Below are 27,373 nucleotides of genomic sequence, written 5' to 3'. Positions count from 1 at the left end.
ACGGGTCAGTGAACACGTTAATACGAGTCCAGAGCGATTTGAACCACGCACAGATCGTACGAGTCCTTGGGACTTGATTATTAAATATATAAGCGTGTTGTGTTACATTTTGAACAAGAAAGGTTATTTATGTTCTGTTCATTTATCAATATAAGAAAACATATTTATATCAATTTATTACACTATGGAACCTTTAATTTCCCCGAAAAGGGGCGCGCCCTAGAGGTAATAACTGAATTCTAAGCGAGGGGTCTCGTTGAGCTTTTCGGCGGATTTATTGCACCAAGATTACTCGTTCTAGCTGGAAATGGTAAATTCTCTATCATTTTAGTGGATCTTACGAGTAGATACGGTAGTTCCCTCGCCCTTCCACCCCTTTCTCCTCCCATTTTACAGGCTTGCTTTTATTCAAACCATTTTCTACTTGGAAGTCTCCCCTTGGAAGTCAGACTGTTTTTCGTCCCCATTCAGGGTTCGAACGCGCTTCTTCTGTATGTTTAAATTGTGTAATCAGTTTGAATTATTCATTAAAACAGGCTATACACAGCCAGCCACTGATCCTGATCTCTTGTTCCGACGCCGCGAGAGTAAGTGAATTTAATTTAAAATAATTACGCCTTTGATATCTTGCAACCATATCGTTGAGTGAATGTAATCAGCTTTCATTATATTGAAATCTTTACAACACATGGAGTGTAATGCGGTTTGCGATTTCTGGAACAAGTACACGTATCTGTGGGTTCTCAAAAAAACCTGTAGTTAATAGATGGCGGTGAAGATCACAAGTCGAAAGAGGGAATTGATAATGAGAATGCTTCATTTTCAGTGTATAATGTTCTGTTAAGAAATGACTATGCGAGCATCTAGTATCTAGTGGACTAGCATCTAGTGGTTCGGGGAGATACCCCCGAAAGAGCCGAGGACATTTGCAATAAAATCGCAAGGAATGACTGAGACCCCCCTCCCCCCCAAAGAAAAGGAATTACGGATAAATAAATAATGACTTTTTTAAATAAACTCGCGCATGCTGCTTATTTTTAGCTTCAGTTGTAAGTTGTTTATTTAGCTGTGACCCTTTGCGTTCTATGAAAGCTTAAAATGAATATTTGCCCGTCTATAACAGATATGAGCAAATTAGCCTTTGCGAGACGCGTGTTTTATTTTTGCATTAATATCTTATCGTGATAGTTACTAATGCCCATTTTAAAATTTTTAATGGCTATTTCACCTATCGAATCAAGTCTATTTTTGTTGGCAAATTTCATTTGAGTGCCTTTCGCTGGTATAGTAACAACCTGACAGTTTGCGGCGGTCATTTAATGAGAATCTGTCATATATAGTTAGTGATCAACTGTAAGTGTATTTGAAGGGGTTACATAGAGCTCTTCGCCAAGGAAATATCTCAAAAGCGCGGCAGCTCAAACACACTTAGTGGTTACGAAAAGCATGAAGACGTCCCTTACTTTGCTAGTCCTGCTCGCTTCCGTCCGTGACGGGTCATCGCTTCAAAAAGGTATCATCTCCCTTGTCTCTGAATACGCCTTAGAAGCATAGCGCAGCACTATCCTTTCATTTTTCAAATCTTTTGGGCTCCTTACCCTTATAAATACTGAATATAAGATATGTAGCCTCTTACGCTTTTTATACATTCTTACATTACTCATCATAGAAGTTTTTATTCAAGTGAAATTGTTTCCTTTTTAATGTAAATAAGCCGTACTATTCCCATATATAAACATTGTTTTGCTATATTGTTTTTGCCATTGACGTATAAAACGTGAGAAATTCCTCGTATCGGTGCTCGAATTGATTGAAATTTGGTAGATGTGGTGATAAGGAAAAAAAAACAATTCGTATGATAAGGAAATTAAGACATGATTATATGCTATCTATTTTTTTTAGATATATGGCTAGATTTGTTGTTTCACCAGCTAAAATTTTTGAATCACTGTTAGCTAAAGGAAATTCAGAAATCCAAAAAATTGAATTTGGTCAGCGTTTCAATGATATTCTTTTCGATATCATCCCCTGAAGGAAATAATTTACAGATTTATGATAATATAACAGAGAAATATATCCTAGAAGTCAACTGATTCGTGGTATTCGACTGGCTGCGCAAAATTTAAAACAAACAAAAAATGTAGAACTGTCTTCAGTATTTTATAATTGTCTTTAATGTTGTATGAACAAATGTATAAAAAGCGTTTTTTGCTAAAAAGATTTTCTTGCACATGTCACCTGCCCGCTGTGTAAACTAAGATAACATTGAACTGAATATATAGAATAGCGTAGAGGAATAGAATAGGATGGACTAAAGAAGCACGAATGCAAGTGCCATCTTTCTTGAGTATGACGTCAGACTACTAAGTAAATTATGTCATTATGATAGGAAAGGCGAAAGCTTGCCTAAAAGATCCATATGAAATTTTGTAGTTCTCTTGACTTTTCACCTGCTATATAAAAATAGTTATTTCGTTTAGAGCGTTGTAACTCTATCTGCGAATTCTACGGTTTTGTCTGAGCAGTTGTACTCGCTCTGTGCACTCTTAAGCACAGCACGATTTAGTCGTATGCGAACTTCCAATGACAGGTCTTAGCCCTGCATTACACACTACGACTTCCGTTGTCGAGCATCGTAGCGGAGTCGTAGCCTGATTTACACTCTACGACTAGAGAAGTGTCCCATGCAACTTAATCGTGCTGTCTAAATGATTGATAGCCTCGTCCGGCGTCCCTAAACCGCGCGGCCACCTCTTCTATGGAGGTGGTCCTAAACCGCGCGGCCACCTCTTCCATGGAGGTAGCCGCGCATTTGATTTCCCGCTTGACCCTCGTGCGTCTACCATTTTAAATTCCGAATAAATATAGAGCAGATCGAGAGTATTCCTTACCCTCCTGTGCAGAGCTTTCTGTGTCCACATTTGATGTGGAGCAAAGTAAACAAGCGACAAAGAAAGCTCTGCGCAGGAGGTTAGAGTAGCCTGCAGGGGCGGATTGAGAATTTCAAAATGAGGGGGGGGGGGGGGGGTGTAGCTAATGGCCGGCTAGACGGCTTATAACTGATCCAGTGGTCCTTCACATGGTAAGTCACATGGATCTAACAATACTTCAAGCTAATTTGTATGTCGCGGCAACAAAGTCAAGCAGGCGAAGGAACATAGACAGTTACCTCCCGTCCACCAGACTTTTATTTATTTCAAACAAAGTGATATTTCAATTTTTCTACTCAAAAAGGGGGGTGGGTATCATCCCTCCTCCCCCCCCCCCCCTGTATCCGCCCCTGGCCTTGGACGAGGATTGAAAATTTGACAGGGGTGGGCGAGCTACGCAGGCTTTGCACAAACTAGATGGGTAACTTGTGAAGCAATCGATTCAACATATGCATCGTTGCATGCTTTTGGGAGAAAACTCTTAATTTACCTTTATAGTAGAGATACGACAAAGGGCTATGGACGCTCTCTACGCATCGCTCTTTAGCAACGGTGGCCAACCTCGACTGTTCTCTTTGACTAAACCCAACAAGCCTGTACGAGTCGACTTTTTGTATGATATCATTCACATCAAGGAAATAGTGAGTATACAGCAAGATCGCACGAGGGGCGGTTTAGCAGCCATGTGCACACGTCACGCGTTCATGCGGACTAGAACAAAAATATGCACACAGCATATACACGTCACGTGTTCATGCGGACTAGAACAAACATGTACACAGCATATACACGTCACGTGTTCATGCGGACTAGAACAAACATATGCACACAGCATATACACGTCACGTGTTCATGCGGACTAGAACAAACATATGTACACAGCATATACACGTCACGTGTTCATGCGGACTAGAACAAACATATGCACACAGCATATTCACGTCACGTGTTCATGCGGACTAGAACAAACATATGCACACAGCATATACACGTCACGTGTTCATGCGAACTAGAACAAACATATGCACACAGCATATACACGTCACGTGTTCACGGTCCATATTACGGATTAGAACGCACGCATGTACACTCACGTGTTCGCGGTCTGTATTACGGACTAAACACAAACGTACACGTCACGTGTTCACGGTCTAAAGTTACGAATTAGAAGACACGTATGTACACATCACGTGTTCACGGTCTATAATACGGACTAGAACACACACATGTTCACGGTCCATAATACGGACTAGAACACACAAATGTACACAGGACGTGTTCACGGTCTATATTACGGACTAGAACACACACATGTAAACGTCACGTGTTCACGGTCTGTATTACACACATATGTACACGGACGTGTTCACGGTCTGTATTACGGACTAGAACACACACATGTACCTGTCACGTGTTCACGGTTCATAATACGGACTAGAACACACACATGTACACAGGACGCACGTGTTCATGGTCTATAATTACAAACTAAACACACACATATACACGTCACGTGTTCTCGGTCCATATTACGGATTAGAACACACACATGTACACGTCACGTGTTCACTGTCCATATTACGGACTAGAACACACGCATGTACACGTCACGTGTTCACGGTCCATATTGTGGACTAAAACACCCGTTTACTTGCTGTTTTTGTAACATCCCCGATTTTTGCTCATTTACTTAGTACCAGAAAGAATGGAATACAACACAGGAAGCCTTCGCAGTGCAGTTAACCACTATTGTCTTTTGTTATAGAATGCCAAGGACCAAACTATCACCACATACGGATGGGTGCGGCAGGTAAATTGCAGATGTGATCTGATATCTTTTGAGGTGTATTCTAAATTCTGGCGGTTCAAAAATTTATTCCATCTAATTTCTAGCCACATAGTGAGAAAGTTGCTTTTAACCATTTGGATGACCTTTTACAAATACAAATACAAATAAAAAGGGAAGGTACTTATATTTTGAGCCCCCCTCCCCCAAATCATTACCGTAACAAGTAGTACTTGCCCTTCTGTCTAGATAGTGATGAGTACCAAATCATTACCGTAACAAGAAGTACTTGTCCTTCTGTCTAGGTAGTGATTAGTACCAAATCATTAAAATAACAAGTAATACTTGCCCTTCTGCCTCGGTAGTGATTAGTACCAAATCATTACCGTAACAAGAAGTACTGTCCTTCTGTCTAGGTAGTGATAGTACCAAATCATTACCGTAACAAGAAGTACTTGCCCTTCTGTCTAGATAGTGATTAGTACCAAATCATTACCGTAACAAGAAGTACTTTTCCTTCTGTCTAGGTAGTGATTAGTACCAAATCATTACCGTAACAAGTAGTACTTGCCCTTCTGTCTAGATAGTGATTAGTACCAAATCATTACCGTAACAAGTAATACTTGTCCTTCTGTCTCGGTAGTGATTAGTACCAAATCATTACCGTAACAAGAAGTACTGTCCTTCTGTCTAGGTAGTGATAGTACCAAATCATTACCGTAACAAGAAGTACTTGCCCTTCTGTCTAGATAGTGATTAGTACCAAATCATTACCGTAACAAGAAGTACTTGTCCTTCTGTCTAGGTAGTGATTAGTACCAAATCATTAAAATAACAAGTAATACTTGCCCTTCTGCCTCGGTAGTGATTAGTACCAAATCATTACCGTAACAAGAAGTACTGTCCTTCTGTCTAGGTAGTGATAGTACCAAATCATTACCGTAACAAGAAGTACTTGCCCTTCTGTCTAGATAGTGATTAGTACCAAATCATTACCGTAACAAGAAGTACTTTTCCTTCTGTCTAGGTAGTGATTAGTACCAAATCATTACCGTAACAAGTAGTACTTGCCCTTCTGTCTAGATAGTGATTAGTACCAAATCATTACCGTAACAAGTAATACTTGTCCTTCTGTCTCGGTAGTGATTAGTACCAAATCATTACTGTAACAAGTAGTACTTGCCCTTCTGTCTAGGTAGTGATTAGTACCAAATCATTACCGTAACAAGAAGTACTTGCCCTTCTGTCTAGATAGTGATTAGTACCAAATCATTACCGTAACAAGTAATACTTGTCCTTCTGTCTCGGTAGTGATTAGTACCAAATCATTACCGTAACAAGTAATACTTGCCCTTCTGCCTCGGTAGTGATTAGTACCAAATCATTACCGTAACAAGAAGTACTGTCCTTCTGTCTAGGTAGTGATAGTACCAAATCATTACCGTAACAAGAAGTACTTGCCCTTCTGTCTAGATAGTGATTAGTACCAAATCATTACTGTAACAAGTAGTACTTGTACTTCTGCTTAGGTAGTGATAGTACCAAATCATTACCGTAACAAGAAGTACTTGCCCTTCTGTCTAGGTAGTGATTAGTACCAAATCATTACCATAACAAGTAATACTTGTCCTTCTGTCTAGATAGTGATTAGTACCAAATCATTACCTTAACAAGTAGTACTTGCCCTTCTGTCTAGGTAGTGATAGTACCAAATCATTACCGTAACAAGAAGTACTTGTCCTTCTCTTTAGGTAGTGATTAGTACCAAATCATTACCGTAACAAGTAATACTTGTCCTTCTGTCTAGGTAGTGATTAGTACAAAATCATTACCGTAATAAGTAGTACTTGTCCTTCTGTCTAGATAGTGATTAGCACCAAATCATTACCGTAACAAGAAGTACTTGCCCTTCTGTCTAGGTAGTGATTAGTACCAAATCATTACCGTAACAAGAAGTACTTGTCCTTCTGTCTAGATAGTGATTATGACCAAATCATTACCATAACAAGTAATACTTGTCCTTCTGTGTAGGAATGGCACCACCCATACATGCGATGGAACGCGTCAGAATTTGATGGCATAAAGGAAGTCATGGTCGACTCGTCGCAAATCTGGGTTCCGGATGTAACGCTTTATAACAAGTAAGACCCTTTATACAGCAATAAAATGTTATACGACGATACGATACAATGCTATGCGATGCGATACTATACGATACTGGCTATAGTAGACTCAAAGGACAAGTACAAATAACAGGGGCGGATCTAGTGGTGCCCCCCCCCCTTTTCAGATATTTTGCTTAAAATATAAGAAGATTCACGGAAGAACAATGGATCCGCCCCATTATTTAAAACCTTGCTCCCCCCACCCTTCCCCTCTTTGGTACTCCTGGATCCCCCCCTGAATTATAACCAAAACATCCGAACGCAACGTTTGACAAATGCACAACAACTTACTTACAAACAGTAATGACTTGACAAACAATAATCGCCTAGACTTTCAACGATGCAGCTAGTCCTAGAAGATACAAGGATTTATTGTTAAGCAAACCCAAAAGAGGGCAAGCAAAAAAGGTGAATCAGTGAACGTCCTGTACTTTTGGCTTGACCATAACCGGGTATCAGCAGGGTAGCTTGACCATTTGGTAATGATTATTGATTCGATCATCTATAGTATTAATGAGCAAGATCACAAGGCCGGAGGGCGATCTACATACAAAACAGACGTGAATATCTACTCAGATGGGCGCGCGGTGTGGCGAAGTCCCGCGATCTTCAAATCTACATGCGATGTGTACGTGATGTACTTCCCATTCGACAAGCAGACCTGCTACCTAAGGTTCTCATCATGGAGGATGGACTCTTCCAAGATGGAGCTAAGGGTGCTTGATCTATCGAATTCATATGGGTAAGTAACAGTATAATATGCCTTAAAAGGGTATAGTGTGTGCGTGTTAGGAGGTGGGGGGTTTTGTAATCTGAGTTTCACGTCATGGAGGTTGGACTCTTCCAAGATGGAGCTAAGGGTCCTTGATCGATCGAATTCATATGGGTAAGTAACAGTATAATATGCCTTAAAAGGGTATAGTGTGTGCGTGTTAGGAGGTGGGGGGTTCTGTAATCTGAGTTTCACGTCATGGAGGTTGGACTCTTCCAAGATGGAGCTAAGGGTCCTTGATCGATCGAATTCATATGGGTAAGTAACAGTATAATATGCCTTAAAAGGGTATAGTGTGTGCGTGTTAGGAGGTGGGGGGTTCTGTAATCTGAGTTTCACGTCGTGGAGGATGGACTCTTCCAAGATGGAGCTAAGGACGGTGCTTGATCTATCGAATTCATATGGGTAAGTAACAGTATAATATGCCTTAAAAGGGTATAGTGTGTGCGTGTTAGGAGGTGGGGGGTTCTGTAATCTGAGTTTCACGTCGTGGAGGATGGACTCTTCCAAGATGGAGCTAAGGACGGTGCTTGATCGATCGAATTCATATGGGTAAGTAACAGTATAATATGCCTTAAAAGGGTATAGTGTGTGCGTGTTAGGAGGTGGGGGGTTCTGTAATCTGAGTTTCACGTCGTGGAGGATGGACTCTTCCAAGATGGAGCTAAGGACGGTGCTTGATCTATCGAATTCATATGGGTAAGTAACAGTATAATATGCCTTAAAAGGGTATAGTGTGTGCGTGTTAGGAGGTTCTGTAATCTGAGTTTCACGTCGTGGAGGATGGACTCTTCCAAGATGGAGCTAAGGACGGTGCTTGATCTATCGAATTCATATGGATAAGTAACACCCATAGAGTGTAGAGTGTTACGTGCTGGGGGAAGAGGGGGGGGGGGGGGGGTAATTTGAGTTTCACACCATAGAGGATAGTCTTTTTCGAAATGGAACTAAGAGTGCTCAATCGATTGCAGTCATATGGGTAAGTAACACTATAATATGGCTTAAAAGGGTACGATGCGTGCGTGTTAGGGGGTTGGGGGTAATCTGAGTTTCATGTCATCGATTGCCGTCATATGTGTCATCTTCGTAAATATAAATATGCCTATATTTTGGGGAAGGTTGAGTGTATTGGGCGGGGAGGGATTGTTATCTGAGTTTCATTTTCCACTTCCCAGGAAACACGCTCTTATAAAAAATGGTGAGTGGAAGCTTATGGAAGACATCAAATACGAACGTCGAACAGTTCATTACCCATGCTGCCCCGCGAGCGATTACGAGGAAGTCGCGGTCGTCATCAAGGTTTCGCGCCAGTACTTCAGCTATCTGGTGAACCTCGTCATACCGTGTTTTATGATCTCATCACTAATAGTCCTAGCCTTCATCCTCCCGGCGGGGAGTGGCGAGCGAGTAGGTCTCACCATAACTATCCTCCTCTCCTTGACATTCTTCCAGCAGCTGACTATGTCCATTTTTCCATCCTTTGAGTTCCCGTTGCTAGGGCAGTATTACTTAGCAACCTACGTGGTGAATGGCCTCGCCATGTTTCTGATAACGATTGTCATCAAAGTTGAGAACATGAGAGATGACTGGTCGATGCCGCAGTGGCTCAAATGCCTCATGTTTGATTGGCTGGCGACTCTTGTGTGTTTGAGGCAAGTCGTGAAGCGAACGCGACCAAAAAAAACAGCATTTCACTTTGAGGAACGCCAAGCTCAACAAACTAAGACCAAGAGAAGGACGATCGCGCATAGTGCTACCAGCAAAGAGGTATGAATAAAACATTAAAACTTTTCCCATCCATTGCCGAATAGGGACACAGGGCGTCGAGGTCAGCGGAACGAAGCGCGAGAACGAGGCCTTGTTCCGCCCTCTCTCCCGGCCCCTCCCTCTCCGCCGCTTTGTTTTGCCTCGCAAGAACGAGGCCTTGTTCCGCCCTCTCTCCCGGCCCCTCCCCCTCCGCCGCTTTGTTTTGCCTCGCGAGAACGAGGCCTTGTTCCGCCCTCTCCCCCTCCGCCGCTTTGTTTTGACTTTCGATAACGAGGCCTTCTTCTGCCCTCTTTTCCGGCCCCTCCCCCTCCGCCGCTTTGGTTTGCCTCGCGAGAACGAGGCCTTATTCCGCCCTCTCTCCCGGCCCCTCCCCCTCCGCCGCTTTGTTTTGCCTCGCGAGAACGAGGCCTTGTTCCGCCCTCTCTCCCGGCCCCTCCCCCTCCGCCGCTTTGTTTTGACTTTCGAGAACGAGGCCTTGTTCCGCCCTCTTTTCCGGCCCCTTCCCCTCCGCCACTTTGTTTTGCCTCGCGAGAACGAGGCATTGTTCCGCCCTCTCTCCCGGCCCCTCCCCCTCCGCCGCTTTGTTTTGCCTCGTTCTCACGCCTTGCTACGCTGGGTTCCTAGGGTGCGATACCTCATTGGTACAGTCATCGCTGGATATAACAGTAAAAACAGGATAAATCTATAATTGCAATGGTCAATCTTCTTTAAAAAAATATTTAAGAGTCCTTGTAACTCAGCTTCAGTAATCCGAATTCTTATGCCGTCATTTTGACTCCTGCAGTCTAACATCAACTGCAAATCCGACCGTCTACAGTCAGATGACATCATAAATGACACCGGTAGTCAAGACGAAGAGGCTTCCACTTTTGTCGGGGATAATCCTCGCCGCGGATTGGTTAATGCTGATCACGAGCTTTCCATGTGTGACTGGGAGCGCATGATGTCCGTCAGAATACTCGATCGCTTTTTTCTTGGCATTCTGGCCATCACAGGAGCATTGAGTCTTTTCGGGATTTTATACTTTTCCCGGTTATTTGTCGGTATCTTGTAACGGATAAGTTTTTTTTTTATACGCGCTGATGTTTTGGTAAAATAAGGATATGAAATTTAAAGAAGCCAGAAAAAAGAATAACTAATTGTCTTTCATCAGACTGCCTTTCAGCTTGCTACGACGTGTTTTGCAATGCTGACAGTGTGCCCAAGGGGTGTTTTGAGCATTTCTTCATCTTTGAGTATTTAAAAACCTGCAAGCATTTATCTTAGAAGGAAAAAAGAATGTAGTATCTTATAGTAGAATGCAAGTGAAATAAGAATTGTGCTAGTCCTGTCTAACTTTACTAAAGCAGTGTTATTAAAATGATAAAGAGGTTGGAGTTGAATAAGATAATATTCCGAAAATGACTGTATCGATTAAAGTATTTATCCACTTTCATGTGAAGCGTATTTACGAAAACAATTGTATCAAAAGAGTTATAATATAACCTAAAAAAAATACAAAAACATTTTTTAACAGCCTACCTATCCGCCCAGTAGTTCATTTTTAAATCCAAAGATGGTACACGCGACTAGTTACATTTTTGTCTCGTGCTCCTCGTCATTATTAACAATCACATCTTCAGTCCTCCACGCCCCTAGACACCCACAACAAGGAATCCCATAATCCTCTGGGGTCATTTCTGTCTCCTCTATGGTCTGTTGCATGGTGGTGCGCAATGTCTCTGGTAACCATAGCGACATCACGCCAGCAGCCAATGAGCACACGCCGAATATGACGATGGGGAGGGTGATGCTGACTGAAGGAAGCTGAGCCTGCAACATAGTGTACACGGGTATTATAACACATGCTATACGCACCGCACGTACTACGCGCGTATTCCCTTGACACGCCAATCTAGGGGCGACAATACACCCCTATGCGTCCCAGACACCCCCTACTCCCTGAGATACGCCTTCCTACCAACATGATGACAATGTAAGGGGCGATGTTTCCCCCTCTATGCGTCCCACCCACCCCCCTCTCCTCCCTAAGATACGCCTCCCTACCAACATGATGACAATGTAAGGAGCAATGAAAGCCTCTATGTGTGACCTCCCCTCTCCGCCTCCCCCTGGACACGCCAATCTACCGGCATGACAATGATACACCTCGATGCATCCTACCCTACACCCCCTCCCCTACGATGCGCCCACCTATAAACATCACAATGCAAGGAGCAATGATCCCCCATGTGTGACCTTCCCCCCCTCCCCCTAGACACGCCCACCTACCATCATGACATTGTAACAGTATAAGGAGCAGTAATTGCCCCCTGTGTGACCTCCCCCTCCCCCGAGACACGCCCACCTGCCATCATGACACTGTAACAGTATAAGGAGCAGTTATTGCCCCCTGTGTGACCTTCCCTATACACGCCCACCTACCAGCATGACAATGTAAGGTGCGATAATCCCCCCTATACGTGCAAACATCGACGCTGTTCCCATGGCAGTGTTCCTGTAGAAAAATACAAATTAACTACCAATTTCTAAGAAGACCTCTTGTAACGACATCTAACCTTAACTTTTCACGCGTCGGGTAGATTTCAAAGTTCAAACGGTAAATGTGTGTTTAGGCTAGGGCTTGGTTAGGCTAGATTGTTTGAGTTACGATAAGGTGGGGTTGGCGGTTTTGTGTCGTTAAGGTAGGCTGTGGATGAACCGTATAACCGTGGGGTTGAGGTCAACGTGTACAGACTAGAGCGTAGTTAGACTAGGGAGTGGTTTGGGTATGGTATTGTTTTATCACCGTGGTGTTGTTCAGTTTGTATACAGGTAGGGCGTGGCTTGAGTCAGCTAAGGGCGTGGCAAGGGCGGAGTAAGGATAGGGTGCGGCAAGTACCTAATAACCGTAGGGTAGAGCTCAGACGTGTACAGATAGATTGTGGAGAACGCCGCGGTATCGCAGAATTTTCCCATGATGGCAATACCTGTCACCACGGAGGTGTACTCTGAAACAAAAAACATCATTTGAGTATGAAAACACGAGGTAAGGACACGAGGTAAGTGAACCTGACAGATGAACGAGGTAAGTGAACGGGAAAGATGAGGGTCAACTGACAGATGAGGATCAGATGAGGGTCAACTTTTGCAATTTACAGTTACATCGGATTTATTCGGACTGGTATATAAGGCACTTGGCGCAGCCTGGTCATCTTGCTTGATAAGCGAAGTCTGTACCACTAAAGCTTCACCCACCTTTTGGTACAACCAGCACTAGCACGCAGATGAGCCCGCCCGTCAACATGATACTACAGTGGGTCAATCTGCGACCAATCCTAAAAGATACAACACAAGCATGAATAAGGTGTGTACGGGTGAGAGTTAGGGGTCGTTATATCTATAGATGTATAGGAGAATCAATCCATCAACGGAAAATTGATTATTGCCATTTAATGAACTTCGGTGTCATTAGGCGCTTTTTACAGCCGACGTCGAGCGTTGTGGTCCCGGGTGGACTCTCCAGAAAAGTAGACGGGGGTGATCGTCCCATCTTTTAGGGTATAAAATTTCGAACGAATGCTAATCCCTTAGGGATTGTTGTGATTTTTCCGATGCCACGTGTCCAGATGGGATATTTCTCTAGACACGTCCCTGTTAAGTTCTGTTGATCATATAACAAGGGATTGGTGGCGTGCCATTTTCAGAACCTCTAAAGATATCATTCAAACAGCGCCAGCAATGATGTATGTTTTAGAAAGCAATACTGGCGCTGCTTGCACGGGGCTTTATTACTTAAAAACGGAGTTTTGCCAGTACACCACACATAACTAACTCACTTCTGTAGCAGGAACCAAGAAATGGGCGTGTTGAACACGTCGATGATTGACATGAGCAGGAAGTTGATGTACACATCCCCGGATAAGGAAGTGATGTAAAGAACGAAGCCGAAATAGATGATGCTCACCACAAACCTAAAACGTATAAAGCGCGCCATATTTGGAATCATAAATAGTAGGCAACAGTTGGCTGAATTGCATTTCTTGTAACTATTCTATCAGTTCCACACAAGCTCGCAGAAAAATCTGTTATCTAAAGGCGATGGGACTGATAATAACAAAATCCTGCGAATGATGTCTCCTAAACTTTCATTACGAATCCATCAAGGCTTACCCATCCTATATAGGGAAGCTTCACTGTAGGATATTTTGTGAAGGCGACAGATCTAAGGAGATTGGTTGACAGAAGGCTAAGGTGCAGCTTCATATATAGGTTTGTCAAAGAAAGGGGCGAAAGCGTACTTTTAAAGATTTATTTAAAGAGGAGTGGCTGCACCCATTCCTGTACACCTGGATTTCCAAAATTTCAAACGAGGTTTTGTTGATAAAGTTCGGCTTAAAAATTTGAACGTGGGACTCTATTAAATGGTGTCCCCCGTATGTCCTGTTTGTTGTAACATATAAGTGGATCCTTTGTACCCACCAGTTAAAGCATACAATGATAGTCCTACGCCTCAGCTTAGGCGTCTTGATCATGTCCAGGGGGGTGTACCGGCGCGTCGTTTTCTCCTGCCTTTGCTGCTCCTCGTAGATATCTTGTAATAGTGTCTGTAGAGATCGCGAGTCCACGGCCCTGCCGTCAGCGCACTTCTCCAGTATGACTTGCGCATCAACGAGGTTGCCTTTGGCAACGAGCCAACGTGCTGTCTCGGGGAAAACCCTAAAAGCAAGAATGAGTGAAAAAGGTCCTACAGTGAGTAATCATGGCCCATGGAGAACCCGACTGATACAGCCCCTTTAACTGGCCATACATCAAGCACGACCACTATATCGCTGGACTGTGTGGATATTGTCTGACTATATCAGCAGTGGGCGTCACTGCATGTCCAATAATCCCCTCTTTTACACACGCTACTAAAGGGGCGGACCTATAGAACAGTGAAGAGGGGTGGGGTGGAGAGGTTTTAGTCGTGCATGTTTTTGTTTGTCTCCAGGACGTGCATGAATTTTTATAATCGTTGTATGCACTTTTATTCTGTCTGATTTGGGCTGCATGCATTATTTTGCCAGGGTTTTTGTCGTGAATGATTTTTTTGGTTCCTGACCCCCCCCCCCCTCCCCCCCGCCTTCACTTTTCTAATAGTTCGTCCGAGTCAAATTTCTTATAGTCATATTAGGGCGCGGTTGTATTTTGCTGTTTTTCGCACATGATTTTAAAATAATAACGATATGGGCAAACAAAGAAAATGTCAACATAACAAAGAGGCATAAATAAGAACGCATGGAAAGAAATATTGAACTATTGCTTGTACTGTTTGCACGGGCACTAAGACTGCCAATACTTACTTCCAAAAGAAGAAAAACACGACAGCAGGTAAACTTCCGACAAGCAACAGGATCCTCCAATCCCTTATAAGGTAACCGAGCAAGCACGTGGCACAAGCGCCAATCACCCAAAAGAAATCAGTGACTTTTCCCGCGGCGGTTCTCTTGGTGGGACCCACGAGTTCAAGTACGTAGACGTACTGTGTAAGCATGAGTCCAGTCACCGAAAAGCCCACCCCGAACCGTAACAAGGCGAACAGGGACAGGCAGTCGGCAAACGACGAGGCGGCTGAGCATACAATCTGCAATCAACCAGTAGGCAGTAAGAATAAAGTGGTGCTTCTATTAAATTGTCACCTTGTTCAACAAACATTCGTTCTAAGTTGGAAATGAATTTAACTTGTTCAACAGAATTCGATCTAAGTCGGACATGAAACTAACTTGTTTAACAGACATGCGTTCTAAGTCGGACATGGAATAACTTAATAAACAGACATGCGTTTTAAGTCGGACATGGAATTAACTTGTTTAACAGACATGCGTTCTAAGTCGGACATGAAATTAACTTGTTTAACAGACATACGTTCTAAGTCGGACATGGAATTAACTTGTTCATGAAATGACAATTTTCCCACCTTTTGACAGCCGAATTTTAATCAAAATGAATTTTTAAAATTTACTCTGTCCTATGAAATAAACGCCTAATAAAAAAATAAACATTTCAATGCAGTATGCAGTTATTTTGACACGGAACGGAATTTGACCATGTCATATGGGGTCGCTGTGTCTAAACTTTAGCTATCTGATGATCTAGCAAGCTTTCTAACAAGTAATGAGATATGGAGCTTAATTCTACCTCTAAACATCACTCGCCATTAGAACGTTAGAAGGGAGTACCGCCTACCTCCATCACATTTGCTAAGCTAAAATGTAATTATCCCAATTTTGAAAAAAAAAAGAATGAAGGTTAGACCAAATGGTTGAGTTCCTCCTTTAATGAAAACCAAGTGATTCGTGACTCACCATGATAAAGCACGATATTAACATACAGAGACGACGGCCAAAAGCATCTGACATGATCCCCGACAGAAGAGAACCGACGAGCATTCCCACCAAAAACATCGCTTGAGAGGTGGCGCCTAGGTGGGCGCGGTCACAGATTAGGTCCCACTGCATTATGAAAAAACAAGATTGTTAAGCGCGCGAGATCCCGGTGCAAACAACGCCAACATCAGCAAGAATCAGCTTTGGTACTATCATCAGTACTACTACCATCACTACTACCACTATTATCTCCATCACCATCACCATAACCATCCATCCATCCTCATCCTCATCCTCTTCATCATCATTATTAATATTACCATCATCATCATCCCAGCCAATTATCATCATCATCACCATCATCATCATCATCGTCATCGTCATCGCCATCGTCATCGTCATCGTCATCGCCATCGTCATCACCGTCATTTTCATCATCATCATCATCGTTGTCATCACCGTCATTATCATCATCATTACACCGTCATTATCATCATCATCGTTGTCATCACCGTCATTATCATCACCATCATCATCGTAAACCACCACCATCATCACTACAACACACTTTAATGGCAGAAACCCCTATATATGTCTTGGTGGAATCCTACCTCACTAACAGTGCTGGTGAAAGGCCCATCGAAGCTGTACCGAGTGCAATTATCACAGCACTTATTCGGTATGCATGTGCTGTTGGCATCCGCGCAGTGGAACTTGGGAGTACCGGCGGCGAAGACAAGGAGTGCAAACTGCAGACCCATGGGAATGATAAGCAGCGTGGTGCCCAGATACAAACACAACTGATAACGACCGAACTGAGGAACCTCCTTGAACACATCATCGTACTCCGGGCCTTGCTTTGTCGGCATGACAACGGGGGTCAGTGATCTACAGAGTCAGAAAAGAATGTGGACTTTAGAAGCTAACTAGCATACACACATTGGCACCAGTCGGGCCAAGACGGGACGCTAGCACAGTCTATTACCCGTGCAGTTCGGCAACCATGGACAGCTGTTTTGTCCTTATTAGGACTCGTCAGCATGGCATAGCCGGTTTGCCTCAGTTAAACTTCATCGGCAAAAAAACTGCCGGGCGACTTCGACTCGAATGAAGTGCTTTAAACCACAGCTCAGATCCATGTGGGATCTAGAGCTGCGACCGGGCTAGCGTGATGCCAATTGTGCGGATCACGCATGCGACCTTTGCTAGTCTAAAACTCCGTCGGATAGCCAACTATCCTTGCGAGTATGTATACATAAATGTGGACTTTAGAAGCACACTAGCATACACACATTGGCACCAGTCGGGCCAAGATGGGACGCTAGCACAGTCTATTACCCGTGCAGTTCGGCAACCATGGACAGCTGTTTCGTCCTTATTAGGACTCGTCAGCATGGCATAGCCGGTTTGCCTCAGTTAAACTTCATCGGCAAAAAAACTGCAGGGCGACTTCGACTCGAACGAAGTGCTTTAAACCACAGCTCAGATCCATGTGGGATCTAGAGCTGCGACCGGGCTAGCGTGATGCCAATTGTGCGGATCACGCATGCGACCTTTGCTAGTCTAAAACTCCGTCGGATAGCCAAACTATCCTTGCGAGTATGTATACATAAATGTGGACTTTAGAAGCACACTAGCATACACACATTGGCACCAGTCGGGCCAAGACGGGACGCTAGCACAGTCTATTACCCGTGCAGTTCGGCAACCATGGACAGCTGTTTCGTCCTTATTAGGACTCGTCAGCATGGCATAGCCGGTTTGCCTCAGTTAAACTTCATCGGCAAAAAAACTGCCGGGCGACTTCGACTCGAATGAAGTGCTTTAAACCACAGCTCAGATCCATGTGGGATCTAGAGCTGCGACCGGGCTAGCGTGATGCCAATTGTGCGGATCACGCATGCGACCTTTGCTAGTCTAAAACTCCGTCGGATAGCCAACTATCCTTGCGAGTATGTATACATAAATGTGGACTTTAGAAGCACACTAGCATACACACATTGGCACCAGTCGGGCCAAGATGGGACGCTAGCACAGTCTATTACCCGTGCAGTTCGGCAACCATGGACAGCTGTTTCGTCCTTATTAGGACTCGTCAGCATGGCATAGCCGGTTTGCCTCAGTTAAACTTCATCGGCAAAAAAACTGCAGGGCGACTTCGACTCGAACGAAGTGCTTTAAACCACAGCTCAGATCCATGTGGGATCTAGAGCTGCGACCGGGCTAGCGTGATGCCAATTGTGCGGATCACGCATGCGACCTTTGCTAGTCTAAAACTCCGTCGGATAGCCAAACTATCCTTGCGAGTATGTATACATAAATGTGGACTTTAGAAGCACACTAGCATACACACATTGGCACCAGTCGGGCCAAGACGGGTCGCATGCGTGATCCGCACAATTGGCATCCCGCTAGCCCGCATATAATGTAAGACTTTCCAACATTATAGTAATGTACTTTCAGTCCTTGTTAAATCTATCAGAAAATCTATTGTGGGGAAGATTATGCTGCCACTCAAACAGTCTGTTATTTCCCTGTAATAGATTATTATATGTAATGATAAGGACAATATCCTTAAGTTTTTCTTTTAATGACAATATCTGCTACATTCATGACTGTGTTTTGCGACTCAAAAAGCTTTATTGTTGACTTTTGTTTACTGTAAAATAACTTAGTTTACACATCCCTATTATAATTATTATTGTTTTAGTTAAATTTTTGTTAAGTTGTTCATATTAGCTGCAAACATGCTACTCTTACTATTAAATATTAACTGCAGGTATTGGCCTGCCAAAATATAGTGTATTAAAAAAGCACCTCCGAATGGTGTCAACCTTTTTCTTTTAAAGTCTGTATTTGTCTCTAACTGTTGACACAGTCCACATGATCCAGAAGGATAGAAGTTGTCAAGTGGTTTTCTTTCGGGGCTTATTTGGCTCAATTTGTGTACATTTAGCATAGGTATTTTGAAGCTAAGGCAAGGGAGTTGGTAGCTATAAAGGGTGGATATGTTTACCTAATGTTGTTGTGGGAGGGCTTTGCAGAGCCCCATTTAAACCAAAATGGAATGTTAGAACAGCTATTACTTTCTAGGCATTTGCACTAAAAAATGTAACAATTTATATTGTAACTTAAATATTAGCCTCATCTACATTGATCATGACATATCTATATCCTTCCACTGAATATTTGTTTCATTGTAAATCCTTTCGGTTGATTTGCATACCAAGGCTTGACCATATGAGATGCTTTCACTACTTCCAAATCTTAGGACACTAAAAATGGACTCCAGAATGCTACCATTGGCCCGAAATGAATGGACTGATGAAATAATCATCATATCCATTTACGTCAGTGTCCACCTATTGGCAGGTGTGACGCTGCATGGAGGTTCACATCGGGGTCGCGCAGGTTCTTTACAGCATCTCTCCATGCTTTACGGTTGGATGCCACGCTTGCCTTCAGGCCAGCCATTTTTAGATCGCTAAGCGTGGCATCCGCCCAAGTCTTTCTGGGTCTGCCCCTCTTCCTTCGCCCCCCCCCCCCCCCCTGGCTCGAAGTCTCTGATGGAGGACACAGGATTTGGTGCCTGTGCCCTCTCCACATGCCTGAACTACCGGAGGCGAGCTTTTCGGAGAGCCAGTTCCAAGCTTTCGATCCCGAGCCTGTCCCGAATGGTGCTCAAACTTGTGTCATCTTCGGGTTTCAGTGCACACATCCATCTAAGCATTGCATGTTCGCTTCTCTGCAGCCTTGCTAGGTCACTGCTCTTAGGAGCCCAACATTCCCCAGCATAGAGCATGGCACTCCTGATGCAGCTGCTGTAAACCTTCCCTCTTGTGCGGATTGATAGGCTTTTGCTTGATAGAACTGGAAGGAGCTCTTTGAATTTTCCCCAGGCAGATCTTGTTCTGGTAATTATGGCCGCCTCGCAGCCACCTCCAGCACAGATGGTGTCACCGAGGTAGCAGAAAGAGTAAACAACTTCCAGGCGCTGCTCATCCACTATCACTTCAGCAAGGGGTCTGCCATCGATTGGGCGTGCAGTGCCCTGACATCTGCTGTATCTGAATAATGGTTGGGGGTTAACCTACCAGGGATGTTGCTGCACTTCTTGTGCACCCAAAGAGAACATCCACTTCAGAAGATGGAGTTACTCCCCACACCCTTCCTGCATACAGCACAAGGGAACTTTCCAGAGTCTCTCAAAGAATTCAAGTCAGGGCCAGACATCAGGATCTTAGTCTTGCTCATGTTAACACAGAGCCCCTTTGACTCTAACCCCTGTTTCCACATGCACAGCTTCGCCAGGAGTGCGTCTAAAGAATCTGAGGAGATTACTAGGTCGTCTGCATAGAGTAACTCCCAAGGACAACCACTACGGAGGTCTGCAGAAAGGGCTTCAAGTACTACAATGAAAAGGAACGGACTCAGCACAGAGCCTTGGTGGACACCAACTTGTACCTTGAAGCTGTCACTAAGGGAATTGCTGACGCACACTCTACTTGAGGCATGGGAGTACATTGCTTGTATTGTACTGACGAACCACTCCGAAAGGCCCAGGCGACGCATTGCCCACCATATGATATCACGAGGAACGCGATCAAATGCCTTTTCTAGGTCTACAAAGGCAAAGAACAAACTCTTTCCTTTAGCCAGATGTTTTTCTTGGAGCTGTCGTACAACAAAAAAAGAACCATTCAGCAAACTAAAGGAAACCAAGGATCCATAGAATCCATAGAAAACCCATGTCTATATACAAAAAAAGGTTATGTCAGTCTGAGAAAAATTCTTATAATATTTGATAAGGGGTCCAAGCACCAGGTGGTGGATGGACCTGGAGTCCATTTCCCCAAGTGATATGCAATATTTCAAGAGCCTGAAACTGTTTTAGTGACAGCATCATCTTTCAATCAAGAACTTTTTTGAAAGATTTTACAAGGGCCATTACTATAATGATGTCCATTACTTTAATGATGGCAAGCCTTATTACAAGCCAGGATGACAGATATGCATGCTTTAATACACTCCTGGCCTTTTTTGCAATGATTTGAAATCTTATTATGATTTCTGGACAGCCAAGAGGTCAGTCAAAAGAAAGTCAAATTTGAACAAATTAAGATACCGTAAGTATGTAATACTGTAAGTTTTTATAACAGATTATATATTAAATAAGTAATTAACAAGTATCAATTTCCGAATTAAGCTTAAATGGAAAAGGAATTTACAAAAAAGACACAAATGTAATTCATATTGAGGTTGCCTTTTATGTTAGTATGATTTTACATGGATATTTTTTTAGGATTTCTTTCCAGATCAGGGCCAGTTGAGTCCAGGCAGGTCATGAGTGTTGATATTTATTCGGATCATGACTAAATTCTTTCTTATACAAACACACATATACTTACAGTTTTGAATAGCTGGTTTAATATAAATGTAAAACAAAAAAACAAGACATAAACTTCCGTATGTTACTTCTTATACTATTGTTAGTTAACTAGCAGTATCAAACACATTATGAATGATAATATGGCATATAGCGAGAGAATTTCAAGATTAAAACAAATGTTCACTTAATCCGAATTTATTGCTGTGCAAGAGCAAAAAAAATGTCCTTGTAACAACGTTTGAGTCCACTTATGGAGAAATAAATAGTCCAAGGCTATTAACAAAATGTTATTTTTCTTTGTGACAAAAAGGATTCACAAAAAAGAAGGCATATGACGATGTACGAAGACTTTGAAAAGCAAGTGTCGTTTCCCCCTTCTCAAGTGTATTAAGGCTTGGATCTTAAGCTAAAACAGTTGAAATTTTGAAAGTTCCCTTAAAGTGGGTTAACATTGCCTTAATGCACCATTTTTGGTCAAAACATCAAACTCGGCAATGTTAGCTGATTGGTAATATTTTATTTTGAGTGATGACGTCATCCAGCCGATCATGTGACTTGCAAATCAATATTTCAAAATATTCTCCGCTGGTGGATACGCTATGAAAAAGAAAACATTGCATGTTTTTATGTTCCTTTGAAACACATCTGCACACTGATGTCTTAACCTGCAAGAAAAGTTTAGCCTTTCGGTCACAAATCAACATTTTAATTCGCAGCAGGTCACGTGACTTAACAAAATAATTAATATCTTGTTAACAGCAGAGAAAATTATGGATGCTAAAACGCTATCATATGACACACATTGCATGATGACAGTAATAAAGAAATAAAAACATTATTTTAACATAGTTCCCTGTTTAAATTTAATGGGTCACATGCTATATGCATTGACAGGAGCTCAAACTGTATGCATGCCTGCATGCATGTGAGGGGAGTGGGGGATAAGCAAGGCGACTCCGTTTCCCCACCCTGGTCACTGCCCCCTGACTGGTGAGTTAGGAAACATAATCTGGAAAGAGGAATAGCATCAGCAAGCATTGCAGCTAGGCCTACCATCATTTCATGTCGATTTTAATCAATAATAAGGACATTTCACTGGAAACATAAGCTTAATATATTTCTGCTTTAGTATTACAGGACTGAAAGAACATTGCTGTTAATATCGTAGGAAACATACCCTGCAAACAGAGCTATTTTTCAGCGTTCAGAGTAGATCCTTTGTAGGGATATCAAATCATTTCTATCTGTTTTATAAAGGCACGGTTTTACATCCTTGCTCAACTCAAATAATTCATCGTATTGTAATATTGCGGCCTTTTAATCGAGATAACAGTATTTCAACTCTAGTTCAAACCTAGATTAAACAACTTGAAACTACATATATCTATTTACCTAATAATGGTTAGATAAGTAAACGCCTCGTGCAATGCTCATAACAGTATGATCGCAAGTTTAGTACTGAAAACAAGCGTACACATTCCCGATTTATTTAATGTCCGCGATAGATGATTATTACATTGATCTAGGATCCCGGCTTGCAAAAGGATTTTTTTAAGCACCGATATTAAACAAATTATGAGTACAAACCCTAAAAGATGCCTTGTAAAGAAGAATGTAACTACGTTCCCCGTCTCTCGACTTTCACGGCCGCCATCTCGGATTTTGCGATATTATGACCTTTTGTTTTGAAACTCGATAGATTTACCACGTGACACGTATACCCTGATCTGCGGATGTCCTGTACTGATAAGCTGCCGCCAGCTTTGTGTTTGTTTCAAAATGGCAGAAACAAGAGGGAGTAGCAGGGGTAAGACCACGGGTGCAAGGAATTCAACAATCCCAAATAAATTTAAGATTTTCCCTGCTAGCTGAGGCCTCAGAGAAAAGAGGCCTCTGCTAGCAGGGAATTTAAGATTGTGCCAGCTATTCAAATCTCGATAACAAAAAAAACGCATATAGGTAAACTTCTCTCGCTACTTTCTAAAATTTCAAGCTTAGCTGCAATCAGCGACAAAACCGTTGAAAGTTTTAGCGCTTCAAATGCAGTTTCAGATGGAAATCTAAATTACGTAGCATAGTGACTTTGATATCTTTCCCTTCCCATCCCTACCACCTCTCCCCCAAGTCAATGTTGGATTCTTTTACTGACAACCCTAGACAGCAACTTTGAATGGGGGGAAGGGGGATGTGAGTAATAAAAAGTTCCCATATTGTAAATTATTTCAGTAAGACTACTTTTTAAATGTAATTTTCAACAGGTTTTGTTGTTGATTGTGGCTGCATGTATACCATGTAGCGTTGGAACAACACTGAAGCAACTGTATATCACTGTCGCAGCATTTCCTTTCTATTAGAAACTTCTAGTCTAGGTATTAGTGTTGAAAATACATTTGGCTAGCCTGTGGTTGGTAAGAGTTGTCACAGGAAACCAAATATCTCTCGGATCTACGGTGGATCCCAGATCCCAAGCTTTCGCATGATCAGGGTCAAGAAACAGGGAGGAAACCCGGTTATAACGCCTGCAACTATAAAGGCTGGATAGTTATATCAATTTCAATGAGATCACTCGGAGAATATAACAAATGCCAAAATACTTTTCGCAAGAAGAAAATATCAGTAAAGTCATATTGGAAAAGAGAGTCGGTAGCGTTCGATTGCCAAACCAATTCGCAGCAATTGGATGTTTAAGGTTCGATTGGCGAACGTTATCTGTACATAAATATCGGACTATTTTATAGTAGTTTTAGCCTACGCGTAAACGCTTACCCGCGGAGCAATGTTTCTGCCGCCACATGCTATCGCTGTTCGAAAACAAGCGGCTTAGAGCCAATCTATGATTTTAGAACAGAACGCTCGATGTGCGTGACCTGTACCTGAGTAGTTACGTATCTATGCCGTGACTATCCAGACTATCGTGAGTACATTTTGTTCCTTAATGTAAGCGAGGATAAAGTAGGATCGCAGATGAATCTTCAGAATACCCCGCCATAATTGTTCACACAAAAAAAGAACTTTACATCTTAATTAATGAAGAACGAGGAATAATACAATGAAACGAAATTTATGTAGCGGGGAACTCATGCGTTAAGAGGATCGCAAAACTTAGAAATTCAAGAGGTAAAACGTAGACCGTTTCCCGAAGATAGTCCATTGCTATCCTATTGACAAATCTTGATCTCGAGTCAACGGACACAAAAGGGACTTGTCCCGGTTATGAGTCGTACTTACGGCTGTCCTTATCAATACTTGTTTGCGAGTGAAGATGTGAGATAAACACCAACACTTATAGCTTCTCGTGCGTACTGCTCGTGCGACTGTCCACGAGAAATCACATGTATTCGCTTACCTGCCTGTGTGTAAAACGGTAAGACAGTATGGACGAGTTTGATTTGACCTCCAGCTTGTTTGCAGTTAACTGGCTATTATCAAATTGATGGACGGTTACATGACGTGACATGACGTGGTGAGTATGCTAATTACTATTCGCCATTGCCAAATTATATCAAACCTTGTTGCTTGATGAGAGAGCTCGCACGCTTGGCTTAGCACAAGTGGTTTTCAAGAACCCGTGAACAGGTGAAATACTATTTAGTTTAATTAGTACTAATACACTAATTTCTTTGTTCTCTTTTGTTATGGCTTGACTATTAATACTTAAACAAAATTACATTTTGTGGCACGGGATTTTGAAAACCACTCTACCGTCCTAACGCTATTATCGCTATTGGAATAGCCAAACCACATTCTTTTCATGTACCCTTCTAAATGCAAAAGGTACATGGCCTCCCACACCGCCCAAGGAGACCACAGGGAGACCGAACAACGTAAAGTTTAGGATTGGACTAAAACGACACTAGTAGGTTGAACGAGCGGTCCTTTTTCCGGAGTATAAGTTGAAAAGTGTGATGTTGTTGTTTAATCGAAAATGTAATGCTAATTTTTTTCGAGTATAGTATGGGGATATCGTGAAATATCGTTTTATTGAGATATCTATATTGACTGGATCTGTTTACCTGTTTCTACCTGCCTGCCCTTTTGAAAGAAAACATGATAACCATACAAATAACAATAATTATTTTTAGCCAGACCGATAAACGGTTAACTGAAGGCTCCAATGATAATCATAAACAGACAAATACAGGCCGCACAAACGAACCTTTGGAGTTTTCCCTTTAGCCATTCTTTCAATTGCGAAGGAAATAAGTTATCCATTCTACCATTCCCAGACATGTCTTAGATGTGATAAGTTCCGATATCCAAGTAGCGAAGTCTTTACTACACGACCCACGCTTTCCAAGAGTTGCCTTATGACATCATAGATCTGGCACCTGCTGATCGAGAAATGGACATTTTGTAGCCCTCGTGTAGCCGCTGACTCGCAAAAATATCCTCTCCAGCGGCTACACGAAGGCTAACATTTATGGGACCGAGCCCTTACGCGCCGCTCCCCCTGCCCTGATGCTTAACTCGGCCGAACGTTTATTTTTTCAATTAGGGCTGAGCAGTTCTTACTGATGTTCTTAAGGGGGCAGCGTCATGTACTGCGCATGTCTGGAGTCAGTGTATATTGTAGGCTTTTAATTGTCTACAAACAGTTGAACTTTAGCTGTCCATGGTAACATGGAGCGTCTCCTCGACATGCCAATGGCATCAAAACGTCCGCAGATGGATTTTAGGAAAATTCACCGAGTTTTATCCTCTTAGCTGCTATGAAGTTCAGAAGTTTTAGCAATTTCCCCGGAGGGGGGCTTCAAGAGCCCCGCCCCTCCCCAGTCTGAATAGGGTTAATTTAAAATGTAATATTTTATTAAAACTATGTTTTTGACAGTTTGTGGTCCTTTCCTTTCACTTAAAATCTCCAGTTTTATAGGGGTGGAATTGATTATCACAAAAATGAAGGAAACATACACTTAATTTTCTGGGTCACGTGAAATCGACGGTTTGCTTGGGTGGATTAAGGCAAAACTCGTTATGTGTCATAAACTATTGTTAATAAACAGATCCCCGGTGAAAAAGCTCCGTTAAAATGTTTTCCAACCTCGCCATATGAAAAATCGTTTGCTTAATGAAACACGCCTGTAAAACTGTAAGTACCCACACTTTGGCGTGGCATCCCATCAAAAACTGTTCATGGCATAAATGTTAATCCATATGCAAGAGTAAAATCATTAACTAGCATATTTAGTGTGTTTTGTATTAATTTATATCATAGTAATTGCACCTCTATAACACTGGAAGTATTGTTAAGAGGGCGTAGCCCTTGTAACGATAATATGAAATAAGTTAGCCTTTATCTACCTGAGAATGTTTGGGCCCGTACATTACCATTAAGTGTATGTTTCCTTCATTTTTGTGATAATCAATTCCACCCCTATAAAACTGGAAGTATTTGTTTTTGGGCGTGGCATCATATCTAGAATTTATCGTGGCGCAAACATCTATCATCCTGCCAAATTTCATAACCCTACTATTAATTTGAACAATTCTGCACCATTTTTCTGCACTATATTGCAAAGCTCTTATCATGACACCCCCCCATTAAATTTCAGTGACATCACATTTTGAATATAATATATATTATAAACCAAAAATGGAACAGCAGGAGAGATACACATAATAAGTATTTCAAGTCGAATAACACACATTAATTCTACATTCTCTTTCACTCTGATGATTTTGAATTGTTTTTGAGCATCTGCATGTTCTTAGAATTAGGTAAAATCTCAGGTTGGGCGTTCTTATAAAACAAAAAAAGTTTACTCTGATACTCACGGCCCAGTATAAGAAGAGCAGTAGCAGGCCTTGAATTATTTGGGCGATACAGAAACAGTAAGAAAATATTGGGAACACAGCAACATCCTTTACTGAAAATATATGATCCTTTTAGAAAGGTGGACTACTTGAAAAGCCTGTTAGGGTTTGTCTAGTCCTCCTACCAATTGTAATAAGAATATATGTATCTGATAATAATCATTAATATGGCAAATAAACAAATCAAATCCTACTGGTCTTGTCCTTATAAATTAGATGGGGGTTGGGTACACCAAGTACCGTGCCCCTCTGTTCGAAGCTCTGGGGTGGGCCAGGAAAAAAGGACAATTGGAAAAAGGTCAATCATGCCACGACACATAAATGGAAGTCCAAAATTTGTTGCGAGCAAACACAAAAGTAGGCTCTATTTCCAGCCGTCGCTAGGTCAAACGTACTGCAGGCGGAC

At 42.3% G+C, this 27,373-nt stretch overlaps 2 protein-coding genes and 1 long non-coding RNA gene across 7 annotated transcripts; 2 read left to right on the top strand and 1 right to left on the bottom strand.

The window, feature by feature from the left end:
- Positions 1-1,077: 1,077 nt before the first annotated feature.
- On the top strand, positions 1,078-10,940 carry LOC5500254 (neuronal acetylcholine receptor subunit alpha-7). Its single transcript, XM_048727166.1, has 7 exons — positions 1,078-1,513; positions 3,429-3,571; positions 4,696-4,740; positions 6,748-6,857; positions 7,390-7,623; positions 8,829-9,420; positions 10,205-10,940. Exons 1-7 carry the CDS (start codon positions 1,447-1,449, stop codon positions 10,472-10,474), a joined length of 1,461 nt encoding a protein of 486 aa, XP_048583123.1. The 5' UTR covers positions 1,078-1,446; the 3' UTR covers positions 10,475-10,940.
- LOC5506579 (organic cation transporter protein) lies at positions 10,880-25,465 on the bottom strand. 5 transcript variants are annotated; one of them, XM_048727157.1, is made up of 10 exons: positions 25,313-25,465; positions 16,379-16,655; positions 15,747-15,893; positions 14,745-15,025; positions 13,882-14,118; positions 13,239-13,373; positions 12,658-12,737; positions 12,302-12,410; positions 11,845-11,917; positions 10,880-11,232 (listed from the first exon to the last, which is right to left on the bottom strand). In XM_048727157.1, exons 1-10 carry the CDS (start codon positions 25,384-25,386, stop codon positions 10,993-10,995), a joined length of 1,653 nt encoding a protein of 550 aa, XP_048583114.1. In that variant the 5' UTR covers positions 25,387-25,465; the 3' UTR covers positions 10,880-10,992. The 5 variants fall into 5 exon arrangements, with proteins under 5 accessions (XP_048583114.1, XP_048583117.1, XP_048583118.1 ...); XM_048727160.1 differs by lacking the exon at positions 25,313-25,465 and adding an exon at positions 24,503-24,633; XM_048727161.1 differs by lacking the exon at positions 25,313-25,465 and adding an exon at positions 24,385-24,539.
- Positions 24,650-27,160, top strand: LOC116614225. The gene is made up of 2 exons (XR_004294426.2): positions 24,650-24,732; positions 25,652-27,160. It is a non-coding gene; the product is annotated as an uncharacterized LOC116614225 (long non-coding RNA).
- The last annotated feature ends 213 nt before the right edge of the window (positions 27,161-27,373 follow it).

The sequence above is a fragment of the Nematostella vectensis genome, chromosome 4 (assembly GCF_932526225.1).
Source record: "Nematostella vectensis chromosome 4, jaNemVect1.1, whole genome shotgun sequence".
Taxonomy (NCBI): domain Eukaryota; kingdom Metazoa; phylum Cnidaria; class Anthozoa; order Actiniaria; family Edwardsiidae; genus Nematostella; species Nematostella vectensis.
This window is presented reverse-complemented; position numbering and strand designations above follow the sequence as displayed.

Bases quoted from the DNA above. Each gene is read 5' to 3' on its own strand.
- LOC5506579 (XM_048727157.1), bottom strand. From the start codon at position 25,386: ATGTCTGGGAATGGTAGAATGGATAACTTATTTCCTTCGCAATTGAAA. The intron at 16,656-25,312 runs GTTCGTTTGTGC...CTGACTCTGTAG, and splicing joins CTAAAGGGAAAACTCCAAAG to ATCACTGACCCCCGTTGTCA. The intron at 15,894-16,378 runs GTAGGATTCCAC...TTCATAATGCAG, and splicing joins TCACCAGCACTGTTAGTGAG to TGGGACCTAATCTGTGACCG.
- LOC5500254 (XM_048727166.1), top strand. From the start codon at position 1,447: ATGAAGACGTCCCTTACTTTGCTAGTCCTGCTCGCTTCCGTCCGTGAC. The intron at 4,741-6,747 runs GTAAATTGCAGA...CCTTCTGTGTAG, and splicing joins CATACGGATGGGTGCGGCAG to GAATGGCACCACCCATACAT. The intron at 9,421-10,204 runs GTATGAATAAAA...TGACTCCTGCAG, and splicing joins ATAGTGCTACCAGCAAAGAG to TCTAACATCAACTGCAAATC.